The sequence below is a fragment of the Ursus americanus genome, chromosome 5 (genome assembly GCF_024610735.1).
Source record: "Ursus americanus isolate L20-20 chromosome 5, mUrsAme1.1.p, whole genome shotgun sequence".
Taxonomy (NCBI): Eukaryota; Metazoa; Chordata; class Mammalia; order Carnivora; family Ursidae; genus Ursus; species Ursus americanus.
In genome coordinates this window covers 87883314-87903876 of record NC_142131.1, presented here as the reverse complement: position 1 = coordinate 87903876, position 20563 = coordinate 87883314, and the positions used below count along the sequence as shown (strand labels likewise).

At 63.8% G+C, this 20563-nt stretch overlaps 3 protein-coding genes across 8 annotated transcripts; 1 reads left to right on the top strand and 2 right to left on the bottom strand.

The window, feature by feature from the left end:
• Nucleotides 1-527: 527 nt before the first annotated feature.
• C5H1orf35 (chromosome 5 C1orf35 homolog) lies at nucleotides 528-2705 on the bottom strand. Of its 3 annotated transcripts, none has more exons than XM_045805168.2 (8): nucleotides 2486-2704; nucleotides 2057-2207; nucleotides 1896-1941; nucleotides 1734-1816; nucleotides 1554-1626; nucleotides 1342-1427; nucleotides 833-961; nucleotides 528-692 (listed from the first exon to the last, which is right to left on the bottom strand). In XM_045805168.2, the coding sequence occupies exons 1-8, from the start codon at nucleotides 2577-2579 to the stop codon at nucleotides 578-580; spliced, it is 777 nt and encodes a 258-aa protein (XP_045661124.1). In that variant the 5' UTR covers nucleotides 2580-2704; the 3' UTR covers nucleotides 528-577. The 3 variants fall into 3 exon arrangements, with proteins under 3 accessions (XP_045661124.1, XP_045661125.1, XP_045661126.1); XM_045805169.2 differs by having other exon boundaries at nucleotides 528-750; nucleotides 2486-2702; XM_045805170.2 differs by lacking the exons at nucleotides 1734-1816; nucleotides 1896-1941 and having other exon boundaries at nucleotides 2486-2705.
• A 1945-nt stretch (nucleotides 2706-4650) lies between these two features.
• Nucleotides 4651-8376, bottom strand: MRPL55 (mitochondrial ribosomal protein L55). 2 transcript variants are annotated; one of them, XM_045805175.2, is made up of 4 exons: nucleotides 8208-8376; nucleotides 7397-7484; nucleotides 5262-5463; nucleotides 4651-4876 (listed from the first exon to the last, which is right to left on the bottom strand). In XM_045805175.2, the coding sequence occupies exons 2-4, from the start codon at nucleotides 7420-7422 to the stop codon at nucleotides 4724-4726; spliced, it is 381 nt and encodes a 126-aa protein (XP_045661131.1). In that variant the 5' UTR covers nucleotides 7423-7484; nucleotides 8208-8376; the 3' UTR covers nucleotides 4651-4723. The 2 variants fall into 2 exon arrangements, with proteins under 2 accessions (XP_045661131.1, XP_045661129.1); XM_045805173.2 differs by having other exon boundaries at nucleotides 7397-7481.
• Nucleotides 8377-8463: 87 nt separating this feature from the next.
• Nucleotides 8464-16525, top strand: GUK1 (guanylate kinase 1). Of its 3 annotated transcripts, none has more exons than XM_087862448.1 (8): nucleotides 8464-8620; nucleotides 12823-12936; nucleotides 14156-14197; nucleotides 14657-14753; nucleotides 15602-15740; nucleotides 15923-16007; nucleotides 16133-16218; nucleotides 16338-16525. In XM_087862448.1, the coding sequence occupies exons 1-8, from the start codon at nucleotides 8560-8562 to the stop codon at nucleotides 16371-16373; spliced, it is 660 nt and encodes a 219-aa protein (XP_087718574.1). In that variant the 5' UTR covers nucleotides 8464-8559; the 3' UTR covers nucleotides 16374-16525. The 3 variants fall into 3 exon arrangements, with proteins under 3 accessions (XP_087718574.1, XP_087718575.1, XP_087718573.1); XM_087862449.1 differs by lacking the exon at nucleotides 8464-8620 and adding an exon at nucleotides 10049-10184; XM_087862447.1 differs by lacking the exon at nucleotides 8464-8620 and adding an exon at nucleotides 11501-11585.
• The last annotated feature ends 4038 nt before the right edge of the window (nucleotides 16526-20563 follow it).

Sequence of the window (20563 nt, the reverse complement as noted above, 5' to 3'; positions counted from 1 at the left end):
CCTGGAGCCCTTCTTGTTGCCCCTGCTCTGCAACTCAGTATGGCTGCTGGCCAGCTGGAGATACCCAGCAGAGGCTTCCTGCCATGCCCAGTCTGGCCTCCACCCAAGATTGCTCATGTTCACTAACAGGTTGAAAAACCAGGATCAGAGTTGTGAAGACAGAATTGTCTTAATTATGAATCCAGCCTGGGTTTTGTCCTCACTCAAGCTGGTTATAAGAGGTTAGTGTAACGGCTCTGTGCACACCTCCCCACAGAGATGGTGGGAGGCCTGGTGGAAGGAGCTGGTGCCCCACCCTACCCAGGAGAGGCAGAAGGGACCCAGTAGGCAGGTCCCCGGGGTGGGGGGCACTCCAGGGACAAGTCTGTGCCTGTGATCTAAATGTCCAGCTTGTCCCCAGTGATGGGAAGTTAGTGCCAAGGCCAGGCCCACATGGGACTGCAGGACACCAGCACGGGGAAAGTGCCCCTCCCAACACAGTCTCGGGCTGGTTGTACTGGAACATGTGGCCACCACCTTCCCTGGAGTATGAAAAACTTTCCCCTTAAAATAAGTTTATTTAAGTACAAAGAGTGAGTTAAAGAAAAATAGAAGCAGCTGTCCAGGGCCTTCCCAGGCCAGTGCATCGTCCTGGGCAGGTGGGACTCCCTCCGGAAGTTGCCCTGTCAGTCACTGTGGTGCCGGCGCCGCCTCTTAGAGCAGGATGAGGAGTCGTCGTCGGAGTCAGAGTGGTGCCTGCGATGCCCGGATCTGGGCAGACCGGGGACACCCCATCCATGGGAGGCTGCCCTACCCCTCCCACCAGGCCACCCTAAGGCAGAGGCACACCTACCCAGCAGAAGGAGGGAGCAGCGGCGAGGCCACCCTGCTCCTATGTGCCTTGTCTTTCTTCTTCTCTTTCTTGTGCTTTTTCTTCTTCTTCTTTTTCTTCTCTTTCCTGCTTTTCCTGTAGCTCTCGGGGCTGTGGGGAGAGTCTCATGATGTACTGGCCATACCTGCTGGTGACCAGCACATACAGCATTCTTTCCCCTTGTGGCAGGAAACTGCCTGGGGTACCTGCCCCACTGTGCAGCCTCGCTGCCCCTTCCAGGCTTCCACCCACCCTTGCCGCCAGCTGGCAACCCCTGCAGCCCATCTGCTCCAGGATACCAGAACAGCAGGGGGTGGGGGTGCACCCTGCCCTCCCCCTGCACGTGGTCCCATCTGAGCACACCCACCCCAGGGACCCCAGCAGGTGGTCACGGGCGACACACTCCTGAAGGAATAGGAGTGGGAGCTGGGAATGGCACTGACCCAAGAGGCAGCCAGTACACCGAGAGGCGGAGGGTGGGCAGCCCTTACCCGGGATCTGCCTTCTCCTCTGACCTAGGCTTCTTCCTGGCAGACGCTGGAGAGGAGCCTGGCCGACTGCTCTCCACGCGATGGTGCTGCGGAGGGAAGGCACTCTTGGGGGGTGGGGGTGTGCCCCGGGATGCCCACGGGCAGGGCCAGGAAGCTGGGAGGGTCCCCTCAAGGGAAAACGCATCAGGATCCCAGCGCGTTAGGGCAGTTACCGTGAACACCGACAGGCCCAGCTTGGCGGCCTCCTTGTCTTCTCGGGACAACGCCAATCGACCTGCGGAGCCGCTGCAGGAAGGCAGGCGAGACCACGATGAGAACGCCCCGGGTCTCCTCCCTTGCCGGGTGCTGCTTCCACGCGCGGAACGGGCACCATCCACCCCCTCGCCACGCACCTGGAGCTCCCCAGGCCCAGCAGCCGGTGCACTCCCTTCTCCTCGTGGTCCCCTCCTTCCCGCTTACACACCTCCACAAAGTCCTGTGCGGAGGGCACGCGGGCGCTCGCAGCCGCTCTATCCCCCCGCCTCGCCCCCCACCCCCCGGAAAGGCCCCCTCACCTCCTTGCTCAGGCCAGTGGGCTGCTTCCTCACGTTCTTGTAGCCTCTGCGGGGGCCGCGTGCGAGCTTCAGGGAGCAGCCAGCCTCGCCCGGGCCCCTGCCCCTCCGTCCCCGCCGCGCCCCCCACCCAGCGCGCCCCCGACCCCGCGGGGCGCACTCACAGCGCCGCCATGAGCGCCTCCTGCTCCGCCTGCCTCACGGCCGCCAGCTCTTCCTCCCGGCTCAGTCCCGCGCCGTCCGCCCGGCCCTTGGCGTACCAGGTGAGGTCTCGGCCCTTCTGCCAGCGGCCCACCGGGGCCATGAGCGAGTTGCCTGCGGGGATGCAGCGCCCAGTGCTCGGCCCGCGGGGTCGACGCGACTGCCGCATCGCCCCCGTTTCCGCACCCGTAGCTCTCGCGCCTCCGTTGTCCAAACCTGCGATACCCTGCACCCGCGGACCCCGCGTCCCCTCGTTCCGCGCGCCCGCAGCTCCCCCGTCCCAGTTCTCCGCACCTGCGATACCTCGCGCACCTGTTCCCTCTCACCCGCGACCCTCTCGCCCCTGGTTCCACCCCCCCCCCCACACCCTCGGGCCTGGGCGCCGCGCTGACCCAGGTAGTTCTCTCTCTGTTTGTCGGTCTTCACATCCTCCCAGCTGAACTGGTCCTGTCCGCCGCGCACGCCGCCCCGGCTGGAGCCGAACATGGTGCCAGGCCGTCCGCCGCCCTTCGGCCTTCCGAAGCCCTGGCCTCGCCGCCCCGGGCGGCGCCGGCACCGGCACCAGCTCCCGCGTCGCGCGCCGTGACGTCACACCCGCGCAGGCCCGGCAGAGCCGCGCGCGCTTGCGCACCGCTCACCATCTCCCGCGTCACAGCCTCGCGCCTCTACGCCCCGCCCTGCCCCAAGGAGCCCCGACGCGCCTGCGCATTGCTCACAGCTCCCCTTCCCCGGGTCCAATCAACGCGCCTTGCGCACTGGTTGGAGGGGGGAAGCGTGGACGTAGGCGCTGAGGCGGGACCTTAGGGTCCCGCTAGCACGACGTAGGCGCTGAGGCGGGATCTTAGGGTCCCGCTAGCACCCACATTGTGTGGGTGACGCCGGGGTCGAGGGGCAGGGTCCCGAAGTTGCGTTCCGCGTGTGCGCCCTGTGTCAGGGCTGTGCCCGGAGAGGGGCGGGCTCTCGGAGAGAGCGCGGGTGAGGAGGCTCCCGGCCGGCAGCGCTGTCGTCTTGGAGCCTCGGCTCGCCCACGCGTGGCCCCTGGGTCGGGGCTGTCCCGAGGGGGCTCCAGCATGGGAGGGCAGGTGGGCAAGTACAGGCGCGCCCCCCCCCCCACAGAGCTCAGGAAGACCACGGGTGTCGCTCCTCCGGCAGGAGCCCGTGGCCATGGCGCTATGGGGGGCGGCTGTGGTGGGCAAAGCAGGGTCAGCTCAGAGCCTGCTGCCCTTCTTGCCTTCAGCCCCCGCCCCCTCGGGGGGCCTGGACACTGGGAGACATCAGCATAGACAGCGTTTGAAGTCCCCCAAATGGGTGGGGGAGGGGTCTTGCAGAGGCCAGAGATTGGGGTCCCTGGACACCAAGTCTCTGGGACCTGGAAGGACCAGGTGCAGATGGGGTTCTCATCTACACCAGACCACTCGGACTCCCAGAGCTCTGCAGACAGGCCTTGGGCCTCCCGTCCCTCTCCACAGCACCCAGTTATGGCAAGAACACTCCGTCAGACCCCCACCCTCAGTAGAGTGGCACTTTCCTATGCAGAGCTGGGGGGGTTGCCAGGCCTGCTTTCAGGAACAACCCCATTACGGGGCTTCTGCCAGAAACCCCCTATCTGGAAGATCCATGTTAGTAATTTCCTATCACCAACACCCACCCTGCCTTGTGGCTACCAGTCCCCACGTGTCCGTGCTGTGCTCCATCTGTCCCCTGCTGCTAGACCCCTGCGTCCGTTGCTGTGACCACCCCCCCCTTCAAGAAAAGTGCCTTGCCGTCTTCCACAAGTGTGATGAGTAACTTGGTTTTGGACAGCGACCACAGACAAGGCCCTGGGCCTCTCCCCAGGAACCGGCTGGTGGCAGTGTGCTCGGTGGACCAGTGGGGACTGAGAGCCCAGCACCCGTCCCTGGGAGCCACAGATACAGCCACCTTCCTCCTCAGTCACGCCTGCATGTCCTGCCCATTGCTGTAGTGCAGGCCCTCAGGTTTCTGAGACACAGCCTGATAGCCAGGGCCCACGATCAACAGCCCAGGACAGGACATGGGGCAGCCCCAGGCCTGGGCCAGGCTGGCTGCACTTGCAGAGACTGGGACTTGCCCCTTTGGTCTTGTAGAAGCCTGGCCAGGGGGAAACCCACCCCCAGAGCAGAAAAATGGCAGTTGACCCTAGAAAGCCTGGTTGGTTGTTGCTGCGATGTGCCTCGAGCCAGTGGAGTGGATGACGAGGCTGATGGCGCCTCCTGTTGTGGGCCGGGTGCGGCTGAGAGAACCCCAGTGAGGGACAGGGTATGCCTGTCCTGGCTTCCCAGACACTCTGCTCCTCCCATCCGATCCCCGTGGCTGCTGTGCTCCACCAGGAGAGCCCCTAGTGCCCTGAAGCTGAAGGTGAGACAGGGGTGAGGGGGCCCCAGGGCCCAAGGGGGCTGGCTCTGCACTCCCCCTTTTCTCCTCCCACACTGGTGGCTCACGTGCCCTTCAGGCCTCGTGCGAACACCACAGCCTGACCCAATACTGGGCCAGCTGGTTGGCCTGGTCGCACCAGAAGGAAAGCGGACGTGGAGACAGCTTTGTGAACACACCATTTAAAGACACACCTCCCTGCCCATGGCGTCCCCGGCCAAGGCAGCTTCTAGGCACGGTCACTTTTTTGTCCAAAACCGCTTGTACTGCTCCAAGTCAAAGTCGTCACCAAGCTCTGGCTTCTCCTCCTTTTTCTTTCGGAGCTGGGTCTCGCGTTTCCGGAACCGTGCCCTCCTCTCCTCTGGGGATAGGGCGTCCAGGTCCACAGGCATCTGGGGAAGGGCATGCACAGAGCTTGCTCAGAGGGTCCTGGGCCTTGTTCATGTCTCCTCAACTCCACTGTGCCATGGAAAGTTTTTACCTTCTGCTAGGTTCTCTCTCTCTCATCAAAGCTCTCAATCTCTAAGCAAATTTTCTGCTTGTTTTCCCCAACACTGATACTCATTAGACACACAGCTGCTTTCTGGTCCTGACAAGTGGAGGGAACTCCACTCTCCCTTCTCCCTCTCCTCATTCAGCAATCCCAGTTCATGGCTCGCCCTCCCTCCCCCTTCAAGCTGCCATGGCTACTGAGCACACAAGGCCCAGGAGGAGTGGCTGCCACAGGCCAGCCCACCAGGACCTGCACCCCAGGGAGCGCTGGGGAGGGAGGCATACCTCAAGCATGCGTCGTGGCTCGCGATAACGGATGTGGATGGTGGAGCCGTCCTGCTTGACCAGGAGCACGGGGTAGAGGCGTGCGTAGGCTTGTCGGTGCACACGCGTGAGCAAGGCCCTGTTGCTGTCGGCCTGCCAGGAGGACGTGTGGAGGTGGTAACGCACCGGAGTAGCCCCTGTCACCACGTGCTGCCACAGCAGGCTGCAGACAGACACAGAACCACACACACACCCTGGTCAGTGGCCACTGGTGGGACCGGAGGGCCCACGCTGCCCAGGCCGTCCAGCTCCTATGGGGGCACACGGTGATGCACACCAGAGCAGAGCAGGGTCAGAGTAGCTCCTGCCCCATGGAAGAGATCGCTGGGGCAAGTGCAGGAGGCTTTCAGATGAGTGAAGTCAGAGGTCAGCAGCTGGGACCCCAGTGGGCTCAAGGTGCTGTCACTGCACAGTTCAGGAACTGTACGTGAGGATCAGGCAGGAAACAGACTTCCAGAGGAACACAGACCTAGTTCCATGGCCTGGACCTCTGTGTCTTCCCCAGATTCACACATCGAAGCCCTAACATCCATGGGATGACATCAGGCGTGGGACCTCTAGGAGGTGAGTAGGATTACATGAGGTCACAAGGGCCCCCATGGTGGGACTGGTGCCCTTGTAAGAGACAGAGAGAAGAGGGACTCAGGGCCAGGAAGACAGGCCTCAGCAGAACCCAACACTGCTGGCACCATGGCCTCAAACTTATAGCCTCCAGAACCGCAGAGAGGAGCCGCCCCACCTGAGGCATTCTGTTAGGGCAGCCGGAGCAGACCAAGACACCTGCAGCCCACCTGGCTTCTGAGCATGGCAAACACCTGGCCTTCCTGTACACAGCAGGGCATGTACTCTGAGGTGATAGAAGGCGAGAGGAAGCCCCTTGTGCGCCATCTACCAGGTCGCATGACCTGGCAGCGGTCTCCCGCCCCCTGGCCCCCAGTGTCCCTTGCAGCCCAGCTTTCATGCAAACTTGGATTCAGACCTCAGGCTGTCACACAGCAAAATTCCAGAACTCCCCAGAGCTGTGGGGAGAAGCGTTCTTTCAGACACCCACCACATGCCTTTGCCAAGGCTCTCACTAGGCAAGCAGCAGCATCCAGCCCAAACCATCCCCATGGCCTCCCGCCTGGTCCCCACTTTGGCTCCCGTCAAGTCCCCATGTCTCAGGACCTCTCCGTCCACAAGGCAGCCTGGCTGAGTGCCCTGCAACAGCACAGCCCCAGCCCAGCAGCACCTGCCTTGGGGGGTGTTCCCACAACACCCTGCACTACCCAGCAGCCCCTCAGGATGAATGAGGGTGCGTCTCCTCCACTAGACTTTGCTGTCCTGGTGGCAAGAACACAAACTGTTTGCTGGGAAGTCCCAGAGACTGAACCAGGCCCTCAGTCAACTTTGACAAAAGACCCCAGTCCCTGCCCTTAGAGTCATGGAGATGGCAGAGAGGAGTCGCGTGGTAAGCTCTGGCTCCAGGAGAGCCTGCAGTCAGGCAGGCAGGGTAGGAGCAGTGCCAGGGAGCCCAGGACAAGGCCACCCCTGAGAACCATGGGTTGGCGGGATGGGGCTGGAAGTGACCCTTGAGAAGACAGTGGATGCTCCCTCACCATTACAGTGGTTCTAACATGAACCTTCTTAGGACAAGGGCCCTGCAGGGAACATTGTACCAGAGTCCCTTGCCTAGTTTCACACTGACCCACAGCTTCAGGTGCCCCATCCCTCTCTCCCAGATTCCACAGAACCCATTAGAAGCCAGCTCTGCTTTGCTTCTCTGGCAACACTGATCACACCATACTTCTCATCTCAGGGAGACCAGGGGGTGAGGGGAAGGGCAGGAAGGGGGCAGTTCCAGGGGGAAGAGCTGGAAGGGATGGCCTTCTCCAAGGACCCAGAGCCGGGCTGGACTGCAGGATCTGAATAGGAACATCACCACCATCATGTGTTGGTGCTAAGTACTCACAAGCCGCTTCCATTCCTCCCTCGACACCTGTCATAGCATTCATCTGCACCTGCTTGTACCTGTCCTCCATATAAACACACTGGCTAGGTTCCCCTTAGATGGCCCCATGACAGGAGTCCCCGGGGGCCCGGAAGCCCCTGCTTACCCAAGCAGCCTGCCCAAGGTGGCCATTCCTCGTGAGGGCCCCTTCGACGTGAAGGCTCGAGGTCAGCCACTGGCCTGGTGTGTGCCTGCTGGGCAAGAAAATAAGACATCTTTTAAAAAGACAGGACTTCCCACCTAACTGACCTTCATCGAATCCAGCCAGGAAAAGCCACAGACCCAAGTGCGTCTCCAACAGGGGAGTCGTCACCAGGTCTCTGCCAGTCCCTCCCGGTACCCTGTCAGGCTGTCGGCCCCGACGTGGCATAGGTTTCTGAGCGCCGGACGCCCAAGCCTCTGCATCAGTAAGCCTGTGGCCGGGCTTAGATCCTTTCTACCGGGTTACGGGGTCGGTGAAGCCGCTCTAATACAGAGCGTAACGTAAACGGCGGAGGCTTGCGGAGGCTTCCCAAGGCCACCTATTTCCCACAACGTATAGGAATGTCGGGATGGCAGGAGAGCCGAGACCCGGGGCTACCGTTACTAAGCGCTGACCCCCGGAAAGCGTCTGCGCTGATGTCTGCGCGGTGACGAGCCAGGACGCTGAAAGACGAACACCTGCCTAAGACGTCGGACATGTGTACCCCAGGAAGAGAACCCTCCCGGCCAGGGTCCCTCGTCTGCGTGGGCAGGGCATCCGCCGGCCTCCCTCCCCCTGCGGAAGCGATCCCGCGGGAAAATGAGAGGCTGGGAGACAAGCAAGTGGATGCGCCCCATCCTGTCGCCCTCGAGGGCCGGCGGCTGACCGCAGGGCCCGGCCCACCGGTCTGGGAGAGCCCTTGACACCCCGCGACGCCGCGCCTTCCCGCACCCACCTGCCGCCCTGCCTGAGCTCCGGAACACCGTCGAATGTCAGCGTCCCGGCCGCCGCTGGCCAGACGGGAGGGGAAGGGACCCGGGCAGCACACACGGCCACGGCGGACCGAGCGCCCCGTCCTCCAGCTGCACCGCCGTGACGTCATCCGCGAGCGCTGCGTCGCGCGGCGTTGATGACAAGCCTGAGGGCAGGGGCGACGCCGGCGCCGTGCTATGACGCGCACCCCTTCGGACTGAGGCGGGCCGGCGCGGGTCCATGACGTACTCTTCCGCGGGCGGCGGCGGGCGGGCGCGGCGCAGTGACGTAGCCCCGCGGGCGGTGGCGCGGCGGCGGCGGCGGCGGCGGCCCTCATGCTGCGACGCCCGCTGGCCGGGCTGGCGGCGGCCGCCTTGGGCCGGGTCCCCTCAGACGGTGAGTGGCGGGGCCTCCCGGGGCAGACGCAGCGCGGGCGGGCAGAGGTCGGGGCTCCGGGCCTGGGGGTCGTGCCCCTCGCAGCCCCGGTGCTCCCGGAGCGCCGTCCGGGGCCCGCCGGCGGCGTGGCTGGCTGTGGGAGCGGGGCCTTGCGTTCTGTCGTGGACAGGGCCGGCCTGGGTGCGTGTGGGTGTCTGCGTCCCGGAGTGGGGTCTGCGGCGCTCGTGCTTATTGCTTGGGTGATTACAAGCCGCGTCCCCCGTGTGAGTCCTCTAGATGTCCCTGGGAATTCTGCGCAGGTTCGCGTGCCGGACGACTGCACGCTGGATGCCGTTGTGGAGCCTGCAGGGTGTGGAGGGCCGGAGAGGGGGAGCAACCTGACAGCGCTCCCCCAGGCGGGCCGCAGGCACCGCACGCCCGGAAGCTCCGGGAGATGCGGGTTCTGACCACCCCTGAGCAGCGCGTGAGGCCTCTGGACACACGCGGTGTGTTCCCTGAGCTCACGGAGGGAAGCGGAGACGAGAGCAGGGAAACCGTCCTGCTGGTGCAGCTCTTCTGTGGGTTTCAGTCCCCAGCCGGAGGGCAGGCCTAGCGGGGTCCTCCCAGCTCTCCCCGTCCGAAGGGGCCCCCTCCCGTCCCCGGGATGGCTGCGGGGTCCTGGCCTGCCCCACTGTCCAGCGCTGCCTGGCCCTACGGATGTAGAGGTTCTCGCCCCACAGAAGGGTGTTGGCGGCTGGCCTCTCTGGCTTCCTTCAGGAGCAGAGACGTCAGTCTGGGCTGCTGGACACCAGCGTTCTGATGTAATTGGACGTTGTTTGGGGAGCATTGAGAGGGAGAGCACTTAGTTCATCCAGGGCTGGTGTCATTTCATCTGCTGTCATTGGTCCTTCTCCTCTGTGGTGAAGAGGAGGGTGGGAGCTGAGGTGTTCGTGGCCAGCGTGGGGCCGCAGGGATGGGAGGAAAGAGGCTGAGATGGCCGTCCCGTGAGTCCCCTGTGAGGGCTCCTGGGCAGCATGTCTGCCCAGCGTGGACTTTCCTGGAGTCTTCTGTCACATGGAGACCTCCCGGACCCCAACGGGTCATGAAAGACTCAGCAGGGCCTGGGGATGTGTGTGGTTTCCTCTGGCCTCCCCTCAGCCGAACAGTCACTCACCACTGTACGCAGCAGCCCCCTCACAGCCCAGGTCGCTGCCACACCTGGCACAGGTGCACTTTGTGCTTTCGTTTCAATCCTGGGAACACGTTGACCAAACCCTCGATCTTTGGCTGGAACGAGTGGCATCAGCAGTTCATGGACACTGGCTACTGGGACTTCCGAGGGTGAACATACCGTCTGTTTCTTTTTGACCACACCCAAACTTTGTTTTTTCAGTTTTGAAAAGAAGTCTAAACTGTTACTTTCTGTTTTTGCCGTACATTGGATGTAGCTGAGAAACGTGTGCAGACGGCTTGAAGAGGAGCAGGAAGGAAGGGAGCATTGTGGTGTGATTGGGAGTGGAAGTGGATGACCCCCGCCCCCACCCCACCCCCCGCTGTGTCCAAGAGGAAGGGTGCCGTCGTGAGGGTGAGCTCCTGGGAGCACTGGTGTGGGGGCGAATGCCTCTGGACTTTGGCTCCAGGTCCCTCCCTGGCCCTGCCTGTGCTGGGGCTCGGTTTCCCCTGTGTGAGAGCAAGGCTGGTCCCCCTCGGAGGGCCTGGGCTCCTTCTTGCTCGAGAGTTCTTACGCCCCCGCCCCCCCCCCCCCCCGCCCTGGAGTTGTCCACAGTTTCAGAGGGCCTGGCTTCCTCTCAAGGAAGGATGGGCCTTGCACCACTGGGGAGAGGAAGTGAGAAGATGTCGGCTCCTTTGTTCCCAAAAGGTTGCGTAGCTAGGACGTGTCCCCCACATGGCCTGTTTGGGGGACAGACACGACCAGTGTCTTTGGCCCAGTTCCACTTGGGTGTTGTGTTTTAGGAGAGGGCACAGCTGCGCATTGCCGGAGCTTGGAGGCCTGGAGCTCCAGCCCATGTTGGGTGTGCTCCTGTCAAAGGTGGGTTTGGTCAGGACATGCCACCATGGCCACTGGACACAAGACCAGGCTGCCCTGGTATGATCTGTGTGAGCCTGTCCAGCTGAGCCAGCCTTGGGCTCTGTGGGCACCACATGAGGAAGGACTTCATGCCTGTGGCAGGGCCCAAGATGACCAAACCCCACCCCTGCAAGGTATCAGTGCCAGCAGGTGTTCCCTACCCCACATTATCAGTGTTGTAGGCCTCAAGGGAGGGCGGGGGGAGGGGGACACCCAGCACTGGGGAGGTCTGTGTCCTGGGAGGACGGCCTGTGGGAGAAGGCTGGGAGGGTGAGGCATTGGCTCAGAGCCAGGCGGGAAGCGAGCTTGTGCCCTCAGCCAATCCCGAGTGTGTCCCTGTACCTGCTGCTCACTGCGGTGGGTGGTGGGCCTGGGAGGGCAGGGCTCTGTGGTACAGATCCTCCTGGAACAGGAAGGACGGAGGGCGGGATGGAAACCAGCATTTGGACCAGAGGTGCTGGGTCACACCTGTGTGGCCCGCCCTGTGAGGGTGTAGGGCCCCCGGACTTCTGTGTGCGGCGTGCAGCCTTTGCTGAAGACATGTCTTTTCTGGTAGGTTTGCCGTCTCCACGTGTTGGACCTGACAGAGATCTGGCCCTGCCCGCAGGCATGGGGCACAGGGCAGGAACCTCTGGGAAGTTCATAGTTGGGGGCTCCAAGGTGCTCATGGGCATGTGGGGGTGCCCCTGGCCCCCCAGGAAGTGCCTGCAGGGACATCCTGGGGCAGGGGCACCTCTTCATGCAGTCCTTGATGGAGAATTCCTTTCGTCCTTCTGTCTCTGGAGGTGGGCACTCCAAGTCGGGTCCCAAGGGCCCAGAGGAACTCGAGTTCCTGCAGCACCAACACCCTGCAGGGTTCCAGGGAGACCTGCTCGGCACCATGCAGGCCAAGGCCAGGCATGTTGTGGACAGACCTCAGCCCCCTCTGTGCCGTCCTGCACCCCGCCGTCCACCCCCGCTCTGCTCTCCCCATCCCTGTTGCAGCACCTAGGAAGTCAGACAGACCCAGGGTGATCCTGCCAAGCAAGGGATGGCAGCAGCGGGCCTGTGCCTATGGGCGGGAAAGCCAGGGCACAGCACGGAGGGTCTGTTGCTAGGTCGGAAGATGTGTCCTTGAACTGGTCACCTGGCACAGGGGTCGCTGGAGGTGACACTCAGCACGTGGTGACCAGCTCCTCTCCTGGGTTGCCGCCTGTTTCCAGTCCTTCCAGGGCATGTACCCATGGCGTGGTGGTCTCAGAATAGCTGTGCTTTAGCCAGATTACTGTGTTGGCCTACATCGAGGATTAGGAGAGCAAGTGGCCCCGGGCTGGGACACAGGGCAGCTCCAGGGAGTCTGCCGGCCCCCTGGGGGCCCCCAGATGGAACCCTGCAGGGGCCAGCCCTGGAGGGATCGGCTCCAGCTCCCCACACGTCCTCCCGGGTCTCCCTGTGTGGCGGGGTGCACCCTAGCCTCCACGGTCTATGCCTGGCCCTCCTCACATGTCACGCCACGTGGCTGGGTAGGTGGCAGGGCCAGGAGCAGCCTTTTCTGTCTGTCCTTGGTGGGCGGGGCTGGCTGCCTTGGGGAGGGATTTAGTGCTCAGAGGGCGGGGAGCAGGCTGGGATTACCACCCCTCTCAGCACTTCCAGAGCAAGCCCAGACTGATCACAGAGGCTGCATCCCACCACCGGGAGGTGGGTTGTGCCGGGCGTGCCAGGGTGGTCGGGTGGGCGCAAGCTGGCAGGACCGGTGTCTTCTGGAGGTCCCTCTCCTCCTGGGGGCAGGTGTCTGAGCCCTGTGCTTCAAGCTGTCCGCTGCTGGCTTCCCGGGGCCCACGGATCAGAGGGGTGAGGAAGCTGTGGTCCTGTGGGGTCAGCCCCCACGTCCCGATGGCAGTGGTGAGAATAGGCCATGCGCTCTGCTGCTTTGATGTAGGCCGTCTTGGACGTGGTGCCAGGAGCTGAAGTCCAGGAGTGGACGGCTAGGGAAGCCCCACGTTTGTGCCTGTTGTATGTGATGCCAGCTAGCCGCCCCTGCGGGGGGCACAGTCAGGCTTTGAGCTGGGTTCTAAGTCTAGTGCCCCCAGCTCCGCCCACACAGGGTGGGACATGTCCCTCGGGCCTCGCTGATGTCTGTCTCCCTCGCCCACAGGGATGTCGGGACCAAGGCCTGTTGTCCTGAGTGGACCGTCAGGGGCTGGGAAGAGCACCCTGCTCAAGAGACTCCTGCAGGAACATGGCAGCGTCTTTGGCTTCAGCGTGTCCCGTGAGCCCTGGCTGGGGAGGGGGTGACGAGAGGTTCAGCCATGCTGGGAGGGGCCGGGCACCCGCTGACCCACATGTGCGCACACACACCGGGATGGTCCCCACACCGCGGACCCTTACCTATGGCCCCACACACGCGCGCGCACACACACACACACACACACACACACACGGCGGTCCCCACACGGCAGACCCTGACCTGCAGCCCACACACGTGCACACACACACACACACGGGGACAATCCCCACACGGCAGACCCTGACCTGCAGCTCCACACACACGTGCACACACACAGACACACACACACACACGGGGACGGTCCCCACACGGCGGACCCTGACCTGCAGCCCCACACACACGTGCACACACACAGACACACACACACACACACGGGGACAATCCCCACACGGCAGACCCTGACCTGCAGCCCCACACACACGTGCACACACACACACACACACACACACACACACACGGGGACGGGCCCCACACGGTGGACCCTGACCTGCAGCCCCACACACACGTGCACACACACAGACACACACACACACACGGGGACGGTCCCCACACAGCGGACCCTGACCTGCAGCCCCACACACACGTGCACACACACAGACACACACACACAAACGGGGACGGTCCCCACACAGCGGACCCTGACCTGCAGCCCCACACACACGTGCACACACACAGACACACACACACAAACGGGGACGGTCCCCACACAGCGGACCCTGACCTGCAGCCCCACACACACGTGCACACACACAGACACACACGGGGACGGGCCCCACACGGCAGACCCTGACCTGCAGCCCACACACGTGCACACACACACACACACACGGGGACGGGCCCCACACGGCAGACCCTGACCTGCAGCCCACACACGTGCACACACACACACACAAACGGGGACGGTCCCCACACAGCGGACCCTGACCTGCAGCCCCACACACACGTGCACACACACAGACACACACACACGGGGACGGGCCCCACATGGAGGACCCTGACCTGCAGCCCCACACACACGTGCACACACACAGACACACACACACGGGGACGGTCCCCACACGGCGGACCCTGACCTGCAGCCCCACACGCTCACACGCACATGCACACGCGCACACGGGCTGAGCCGAGACCTGCGGGTGAGGCCGTGGATGGGGTGTGGGGCTCCGAGTGTCCCCCATTGATCCCAAGTGCTTGTTCTTAGACACCACGAGGGACCCGCGGCCTGGAGAAGAGAATGGCAGAGGTGAGCTGGGCCCTTGGTATGTGTGCGCCTGTGGCAAGGAGGGCAGGTTTGGGTGACAGGCAGCGTGCTGGCTCTCTGAGAGATGGCTGAGGTGGCCGCAGGGCATCTCTCCTGACACGTGTGCTGCTCTCTGTGCGAGTGTGTGTGGTTGACCTTGCATCACAGGTGTGCTCTGTGTTTCACAGGCATCTTCTGTGGTTTCAGTAGGACCAGGGAAGTTCCCCCCCAGCCTCCTCTGTGGAGGCCAGCAGTCTCCAGGCCCCCTGTGGCCGCCCCCTGGGAATCCTGTGGTTTCCCCGGCTCGCACAGCAGGGATGGTGTGAGAAAGTACCGTCTGTACGTGTGTTCCCTGCTCGGTGGGCAGACAGGTCCACAGGGAAGCCAGCTCTGGCTGTGCCTGGTCCCCAAGCGCCCTAGCGCTTTGGCTGTGGGCACGCCTCAGATGGCCCCTCCTTGCAGATTACTACTTCGTGACCAGGGAGGTGATGCAGCAGGACATCGCCGCGGGTGACTTCATTGAGCACGCCGAGTTCTCGGGGAACCTGTATGGGACTAGGTGGGCCACCCTGGGCACCTTCCCTCCCTCCCAGGGGCTCTCCATTGGCTTGACCTAGGCAGGGGTCCTGTGTCGGTTCTCTGGGCAGTTAGAGGAAGGTACCCACCGTGCCAGGAATCGAGATGGGGTAGCTGTTGGGGCTCCCCAGGTTGCCTCCTTCTGGCCACCTGTGTCCACCTGGCCAGGCCATTGTGGGAACTGCAGGCCCCTTGGGACTGGTATGCAGCAAGGACTCGGGGAATCTGGTCTCCTAGGTGCCCAGGCTGTACTGTAGCCTGCCTTTCTGCAGCCACTAGGCTGGTGTGGGAGTGCCCTGACCTCCGCTTCCTTCCCCTCCCCGCCCCCCAGTCCAGACGGTCTTTGCCAGCTCCTCCTACCTGGTTGAGAGGTGCAGAGCAGTGTCGCGGGCAGGTGGGCCCAGGCATGCCTCTGTGCAGCCTGTCACTGAGCCTCCCAGCAAGGGTGAAGCAGAGCCCCACGAGACCCATCTTGCTCCACTTTAGGCCCTAGGTATAGCTGGGCGGGACAGGGGGCCCCCAGAGGGGTCACTGGGGCTGTTGGGCAGGTGTGCAGTGACAGCCAGGGCCCTTGTGCCGCTAACCACAGCCACCCTCAGCCCAGCAGAGGGCCCAGCACGCAGATGCTTCCAGGAAGGTGAAGGCGATGCTGGGGTTAGGGTAGGTTCCTGCAGTCACCCCCGGCCAGGCCCACGCCCAGTGCAGGGCAGTGGGGGAGGCAGGAGCCCAGGGCACTGGCAGTGATGGTCCTGCAGAGGCCCTTTGAGGCCTTGGGGGGCTGCTGGACCCAGGAAGCCCTCCTGAGCGGTCCCTGCCCCCTCTGTCCTCCAGCAAAGCCGCTGTGCGGGCCGTGCAGGCCATGAACCGCATCTGTGTGCTGGACGTGGACCTGCAGGGCGTGCGTAACATCAAGAAGACGGACCTGCGGCCCATCTACATCTTTGTGCAGCCGCCCTCGCTGGAAGTACTGGTGAGGGCACTGGACCGCAGCTGAGGGGGCAGCCGGGGGCAGGGGTGCAGCCGCCCTCGCTAGACATCCTGGTGGGGGCGGGGTGAGGCTGCGGGGGGCGCCCAGGGGCAGGAGGTGGAGGGGCCTGGGGGCGGGGGTGTGCAGGGTGACCCCAGAGGAGCTGACCCTCCTGCATGTCTTAGGAGCAGCGGCTGCGGCAGCGCAACACGGAGACGGAGGAGAGCCTGGCCAAGCGGCTGGCCGCTGCTCGGGTTGACATGGAGAGCAGTGAGTGTGGGCCCTGGCCGCCGGGTGTCCCCCCCCCCATCTCCTCAGCCACCACGGGTCATCCAGCAGCAGGGTCCCCGTGGAGGACCGCCGGAGCCTGCACTGACCCTGTCCCCCCACCCCAGGCAAGGAGCAGGGCCTGTTTGACTTGGTCATCATCAACGACAACCTGGATATGGCCTATCGGGCCCTGGAGGAGGCGCTGGCCGAGGTGGGCTCCGCAGGGGGCGGGACTCAAACCTGTCTTGCACACGGGGAACCTCAGTGGGACAGGCCACGTGGCCCATCCCCCGGACCCTGGGTGAGACCCTCCTTCTCTCTCCACGGCAGGAAATCAAGAAGGCTCGAAGGACCAGCCACCCCTGAGAAGGACTGCCAGCTGTGTCCTCCCTGGTGGGGACTCCGCTTGCCTCGGCTAGTGCCCAGACTGCTGCAGCTGGAGGACCCTGGCCTCCCCTTCCCCCCTCTGCCATGGGAGCTGGGCCAGTGTCCTAATAAAGAACTGCTGGGTAACAGTGTGCATGAGCCCATGGAGTCCTGTCCTGGGCCAGGGGGTTGGGGACAGGCCATGCACACCTCCACAGTGGACCCCCAGTCCTGGCAGCCCCATCCCTAACTGGCCAGCGTGTCCTGCCTGGCATCTGCTACTCCAGCCACCCCCAGACCCCCTGTGCACTACTTCCCTGGGGCTCTCTTTGCCCCATCTTCACATCGGGGAGAACCTCGGCTGCTGGCTGGGCGGGGACCCTGGCAGGGCAGATGGGCCTGCTCCGGACCAGCTGCCTCTCCCACTGCCTTGTGGAGGTGCCGTGAGGCTGTGCATGGGCAGAAGGACCCGGAGCTCATGCTGCTGGAGCCCCCTCTCTTCACAGTCCCTGTGCTGGGCTGTGGTGGCTGAGGGACAGGAGGGAGGCTGAACCCCTGCATCATGCCGAATGTTGTCCTCCACCTTGCACCTGGTCCACTGAGCCCACTCCGGTCCCTGTGTTCCAGGGAGGACACTCAAGCCTGGGCTGCTGTGGAGGGTGGGAACGCTGCTATCCTCAGCCCCGGTCCGTGCCCAGGCCATGCTCCTGTGGTGGGACCCAGGCAGAAGTAGACAGGCGGGCTGGGCATTGTCCCAAAGCCCAGATGCATGAAGGAGAGTACGTGGGAGCCTGGTCTGGATGCAGGGGGTTATGGGGCACCCCCCCCTCATCCCCAGGCCTGAAGGCAGGTGAGGCGGGGCCAGACTGATGTGCAGGGGGGGGGGGTGAGTAGGGGAGGCCCCTTCCCTCTCTGGGCCCTGTCCAGCCCCAGGGACAATCGGGAATTCAGACCCCAGGCCTTGGGGGGAACAATGGAGCCCTTGAAGGGCCTCCCCCCTCATTGTGCTTGGTGGTGAGAGGTGGCCCTGGGTCAGGCCCAGGACTTGGCCAGGCGCACACCCTGGGAGGGACAGTGTCCAGCCGGCTGGCAGGTGGAAGGGCTCAGGGACTCCTATTTCCTGGCCTGGAAAAGGTAGGGTACTGCCCAGGGGACCAGATGTGGGCAGCCATATGGGGATGAGCGTCACGCACCCTCTCTGTAGGCCTGGGGTCTCGGGCTCAGTAGAGGCACGCGGGGACACCAGGTACCGGGCCTGGCTGGGCCACCCTCCATTCTCAGGGGACAAAATGGATGGTGGGGGAGGTGGGGCCCCAGGGGCTGCTCAGGCCAGCTGGTGAGCCGGAAGGGACGGGAAGGGGGTGCACCGGGGACCTTCCCCAGCAGCTGGGGCTCCTCAGGCTGTGCCGGTTTGGCCAGCCCACGCCAGCCAGGCAGCTGCAGTGTGTCCAGAGGCTGGGCCTCCGACAGTTCAGGCCCAGTGGGAGGCTGGGGAGGCCTACTCTGCACACATGGGCAGACGCACTGGGGTGGGTACACCTGCGTGCCGAGCACACCGCTCCTGACCCGGCCTGGGGCTCCTTCCCATAAATGCTTGTGGGTGCCTGCTAGACCCCAGGTCCTCAGGTCTGGGCCCCAAGGGTCACCAGGAGCAGACCAGACCCCTGTTGTCCGGGAGCGGCCCCCAGTGTGCCACAGATGTCGTGAGTGAGTTGTCTGGGCGGCCCAGGCAGGAGTGGGGAGCGGGCGGGCAGCCCCGGGCAGGGCGCCAGACTGGTGTGGGGCATGGGGTCTGTACAGGGTGGGCTTCAGGGGGTGCCCAGGAGGTGAGACGGTGGCAGGGTGGCAGGAGTTCAGGGTTTGGGGAGGGGTGGAGTCACCCTGCGTGGCAGTAGCAGGGCCCGGGCAGGTCTGCAGGGTCAAAGAACTCCGTGGTCCCAGCCCTCTCCCCACGCCCAGAGCTCCCGGGCTCCCTGCCACGGCAGCCCCAGGAGCCCCATGACTCCGTCCCCAGCCCTGGCTCCTGTGGCAGGAGAACCCTCACGTTCTGGAAGCAGAGAAGGGCTGCAGAGGAGACCGGGTGCTGGCCCAGCAGCCTCCCCAGTCCATCCTGCCTCTGCTGAGTACCCGTGTACTGGGGGTGCAACACGCCCTGGGCCTGGAGGGAGGGGGCTGGTGTGTGTGTGAGCGAGGGTGAGATGGGGGAGTGTGCAGACATGTTCTGTATGTGCATTTCGCCGGCCCCAGAACTCTGTGAGGATGGGGCTCCTTGGGGCAGAACCTACAGGCCGAGTGCGGAGCAGGAGGGGGCGTGAAGGGGGGTCTGCTGGAGAGGGGAGGCAGTGGGGAGCGTGGGGGCAGCCAGTGTCCACCCTGAGTGGGATACTGGTGTGCTTGGAGCTGTAGGGGGCTCTCCACTCCTCCGTTTCGGGACTGGCCAGCCCCGGAATACACACTCTGCTCCGGGCCAGGTGGTCCAGGTGGAACCCGACGGAGGCATCCAGGATGGTGGTCCAGGGGCCCGGGTCGGGGGGACACGGAACAACCGTGGAGCAAACAGGGAGACCTTCGGGGAGTCCTGTGGCAGATCAGGCCCTGACCTTGAAGGGTCTGTAGGCGCTCACGTGTGGGTGAAGGGCCACCCAGTGTTGGGCGTGCTTAGGAAGGAGAAGAGGCTGCCTCAGATGCTAGGTTCTGGAGCCCTGCGGTTCCCGGGGGAAGGTCCCTCTGCAGATGTGGTGAGCTGAGCGTTCTGGGGGGGCCTGCCTGGCAGCCCCACCTCAGTGGGAGGAAGCTCCACCTGCCCTGGAGGGGCTCCTGGGAGGAAGCCGGGCCAGGGATGGGAAGGAAATGGCTGGGCAGGCATTGGCCCTCACCCCCTGCACACCCCCTCCACTGCCAGGACCTTCGTTCAGACCCAGGGGTGAGAAGAGCTCAAGTGCAGAGGCCGCTCATGGATGTGGGGGCCATCCTGCTGCCTGCCAGAGCCCACCACCCTCCTCCTGCAGTCTGGCTGGCCCCCTGAAAGTGCTCGCTTCCCCCAGCCCCGCACTTGCCCCTTCCCAGACTCTGACACGCAGCCTGGAACCCTATTGGTGGATCCCGCAGACTGCGACCCCACCCACACTTGCTCTGACCGAGCTTTGGGTGAGCTGTCATCTGAACCGAGCTAAGGTCCCTGCAGACCAACATCTCTATGCCCCACCAACCCCTGCAGCTCAGTGACCCTGGCTTCCTGGCAGCATTGGACAGCCTTGTGTCAGTCCATCACCCCTCTTGGGGTCAGGGTCCTCCCTGGGGCCTGCAGCTCAGGAAGTCATCAGCCGAAGTCCCTGCTCCCTGTTTGCAGCCTCCAGAGAAATACCTGCCAGACAGGAGGGCTCCCAGAGATGGGGCAGGAAACTAGGTCAGGACCACCCCCAGCCCCCCAGGGCACTCTTGTCATCATCAGGGCACCAAGATCGCTACCTTCTCACTAACAAAAGCCCACACCTCCTTCATATTCCTTCTTCTCCCATGTTCTGTGCTGGCTGCCCAGAGTGTCAGAGCATCGATCCTCACATCTCCAGGCCCCCTGGGACCCCACTGGCCTGTGTCTCCTCCACGTGCCCTCCAGGGTCTCAGGTGGCATTGAGTCATACCCAGAGCGTGCTCCCGGGGTCTCCCCGTCTGCTCTTCTGTCCCTGTCCTCAGTTCACGTGTGTTGACACCCTTGGCTGTGTTGATGTCAGGTACTTGGGGAGCGAGGAGTCTCTGATAGCTTTTTCTGCGGTGCTCCCATTGCCTGGGGGAGGTTTTCTGCAGATGTCAGCGCGAGCTGATCTGTGCTCCAAGCCGGCTTCTCACTAGGCTGGGGACTTTACCTTTTTTTTTTTTTTTTTTAAGATTTCATTTATTTGAGAGAGAGAGAGCACAAGTAGGCAGAGCGGCAGGCAGAGGGAGAAGGGAGAAGCAGGCTCCCTGCTAAGCAGGGAGCCCGACACGGGGCTCGATCCCAGGACCTGGGGATCGTGACCTAAACCGAAGGCAGACGCCCAGCCGACTGAGCCACCCAGGCGCCCCTAGGCTGGGGACTTCTGCCAGCTTGCACGCTCCCTCCTTGCTGCACTGGCCCTCTGGAAGTGCCGTCCTGAGGAGCAGGGAGCTATGTGGTCAGGCTGCATAAGGTGTTTAGGATTCCCTTTCCTTCC

Bases quoted from the DNA above. Each gene is read 5' to 3' on its own strand.
- GUK1 (XM_087862448.1), top strand. From the start codon at position 8,560: ATGCTGCGACGCCCGCTGGCCGGGCTGGCGGCGGCCGCCTTGGGCCGG. The intron at 15,741-15,922 runs GTGAGGGCACTG...TGCATGTCTTAG, and splicing joins CGCCCTCGCTGGAAGTACTG to GAGCAGCGGCTGCGGCAGCG. The intron at 16,219-16,337 runs GTGGGCTCCGCA...TCTCCACGGCAG, and splicing joins TGGAGGAGGCGCTGGCCGAG to GAAATCAAGAAGGCTCGAAG.
- C5H1orf35 (XM_045805168.2), bottom strand. From the start codon at position 2,579: ATGTTCGGCTCCAGCCGGGGCGGCGTGCGCGGCGGACAGGACCAGTTC. The intron at 2,208-2,485 runs GTCAGCGCGGCG...GCATCCCCGCAG, and splicing joins ACAGAGAGAGAACTACCTGG to GCAACTCGCTCATGGCCCCG. The intron at 1,627-1,733 runs GTGCGTGGCGAG...GCCTTCCTGCAG, and splicing joins CTGGGCCTGGGGAGCTCCAG to CGGCTCCGCAGGTCGATTGG.
- MRPL55 (XM_045805175.2), bottom strand. From the start codon at position 7,422: ATGGCCACCTTGGGCAGGCTGCTTGG. The intron at 5,464-7,396 runs GTAAGCAGGGGC...GTCTGTCTGCAG, and splicing joins ACCTTGGGCAGGCTGCTTGG to CCTGCTGTGGCAGCACGTGG. The intron at 4,877-5,261 runs GTATGCCTCCCT...GCCCTTCCCCAG, and splicing joins AGCCACGACGCATGCTTGAG to ATGCCTGTGGACCTGGACGC.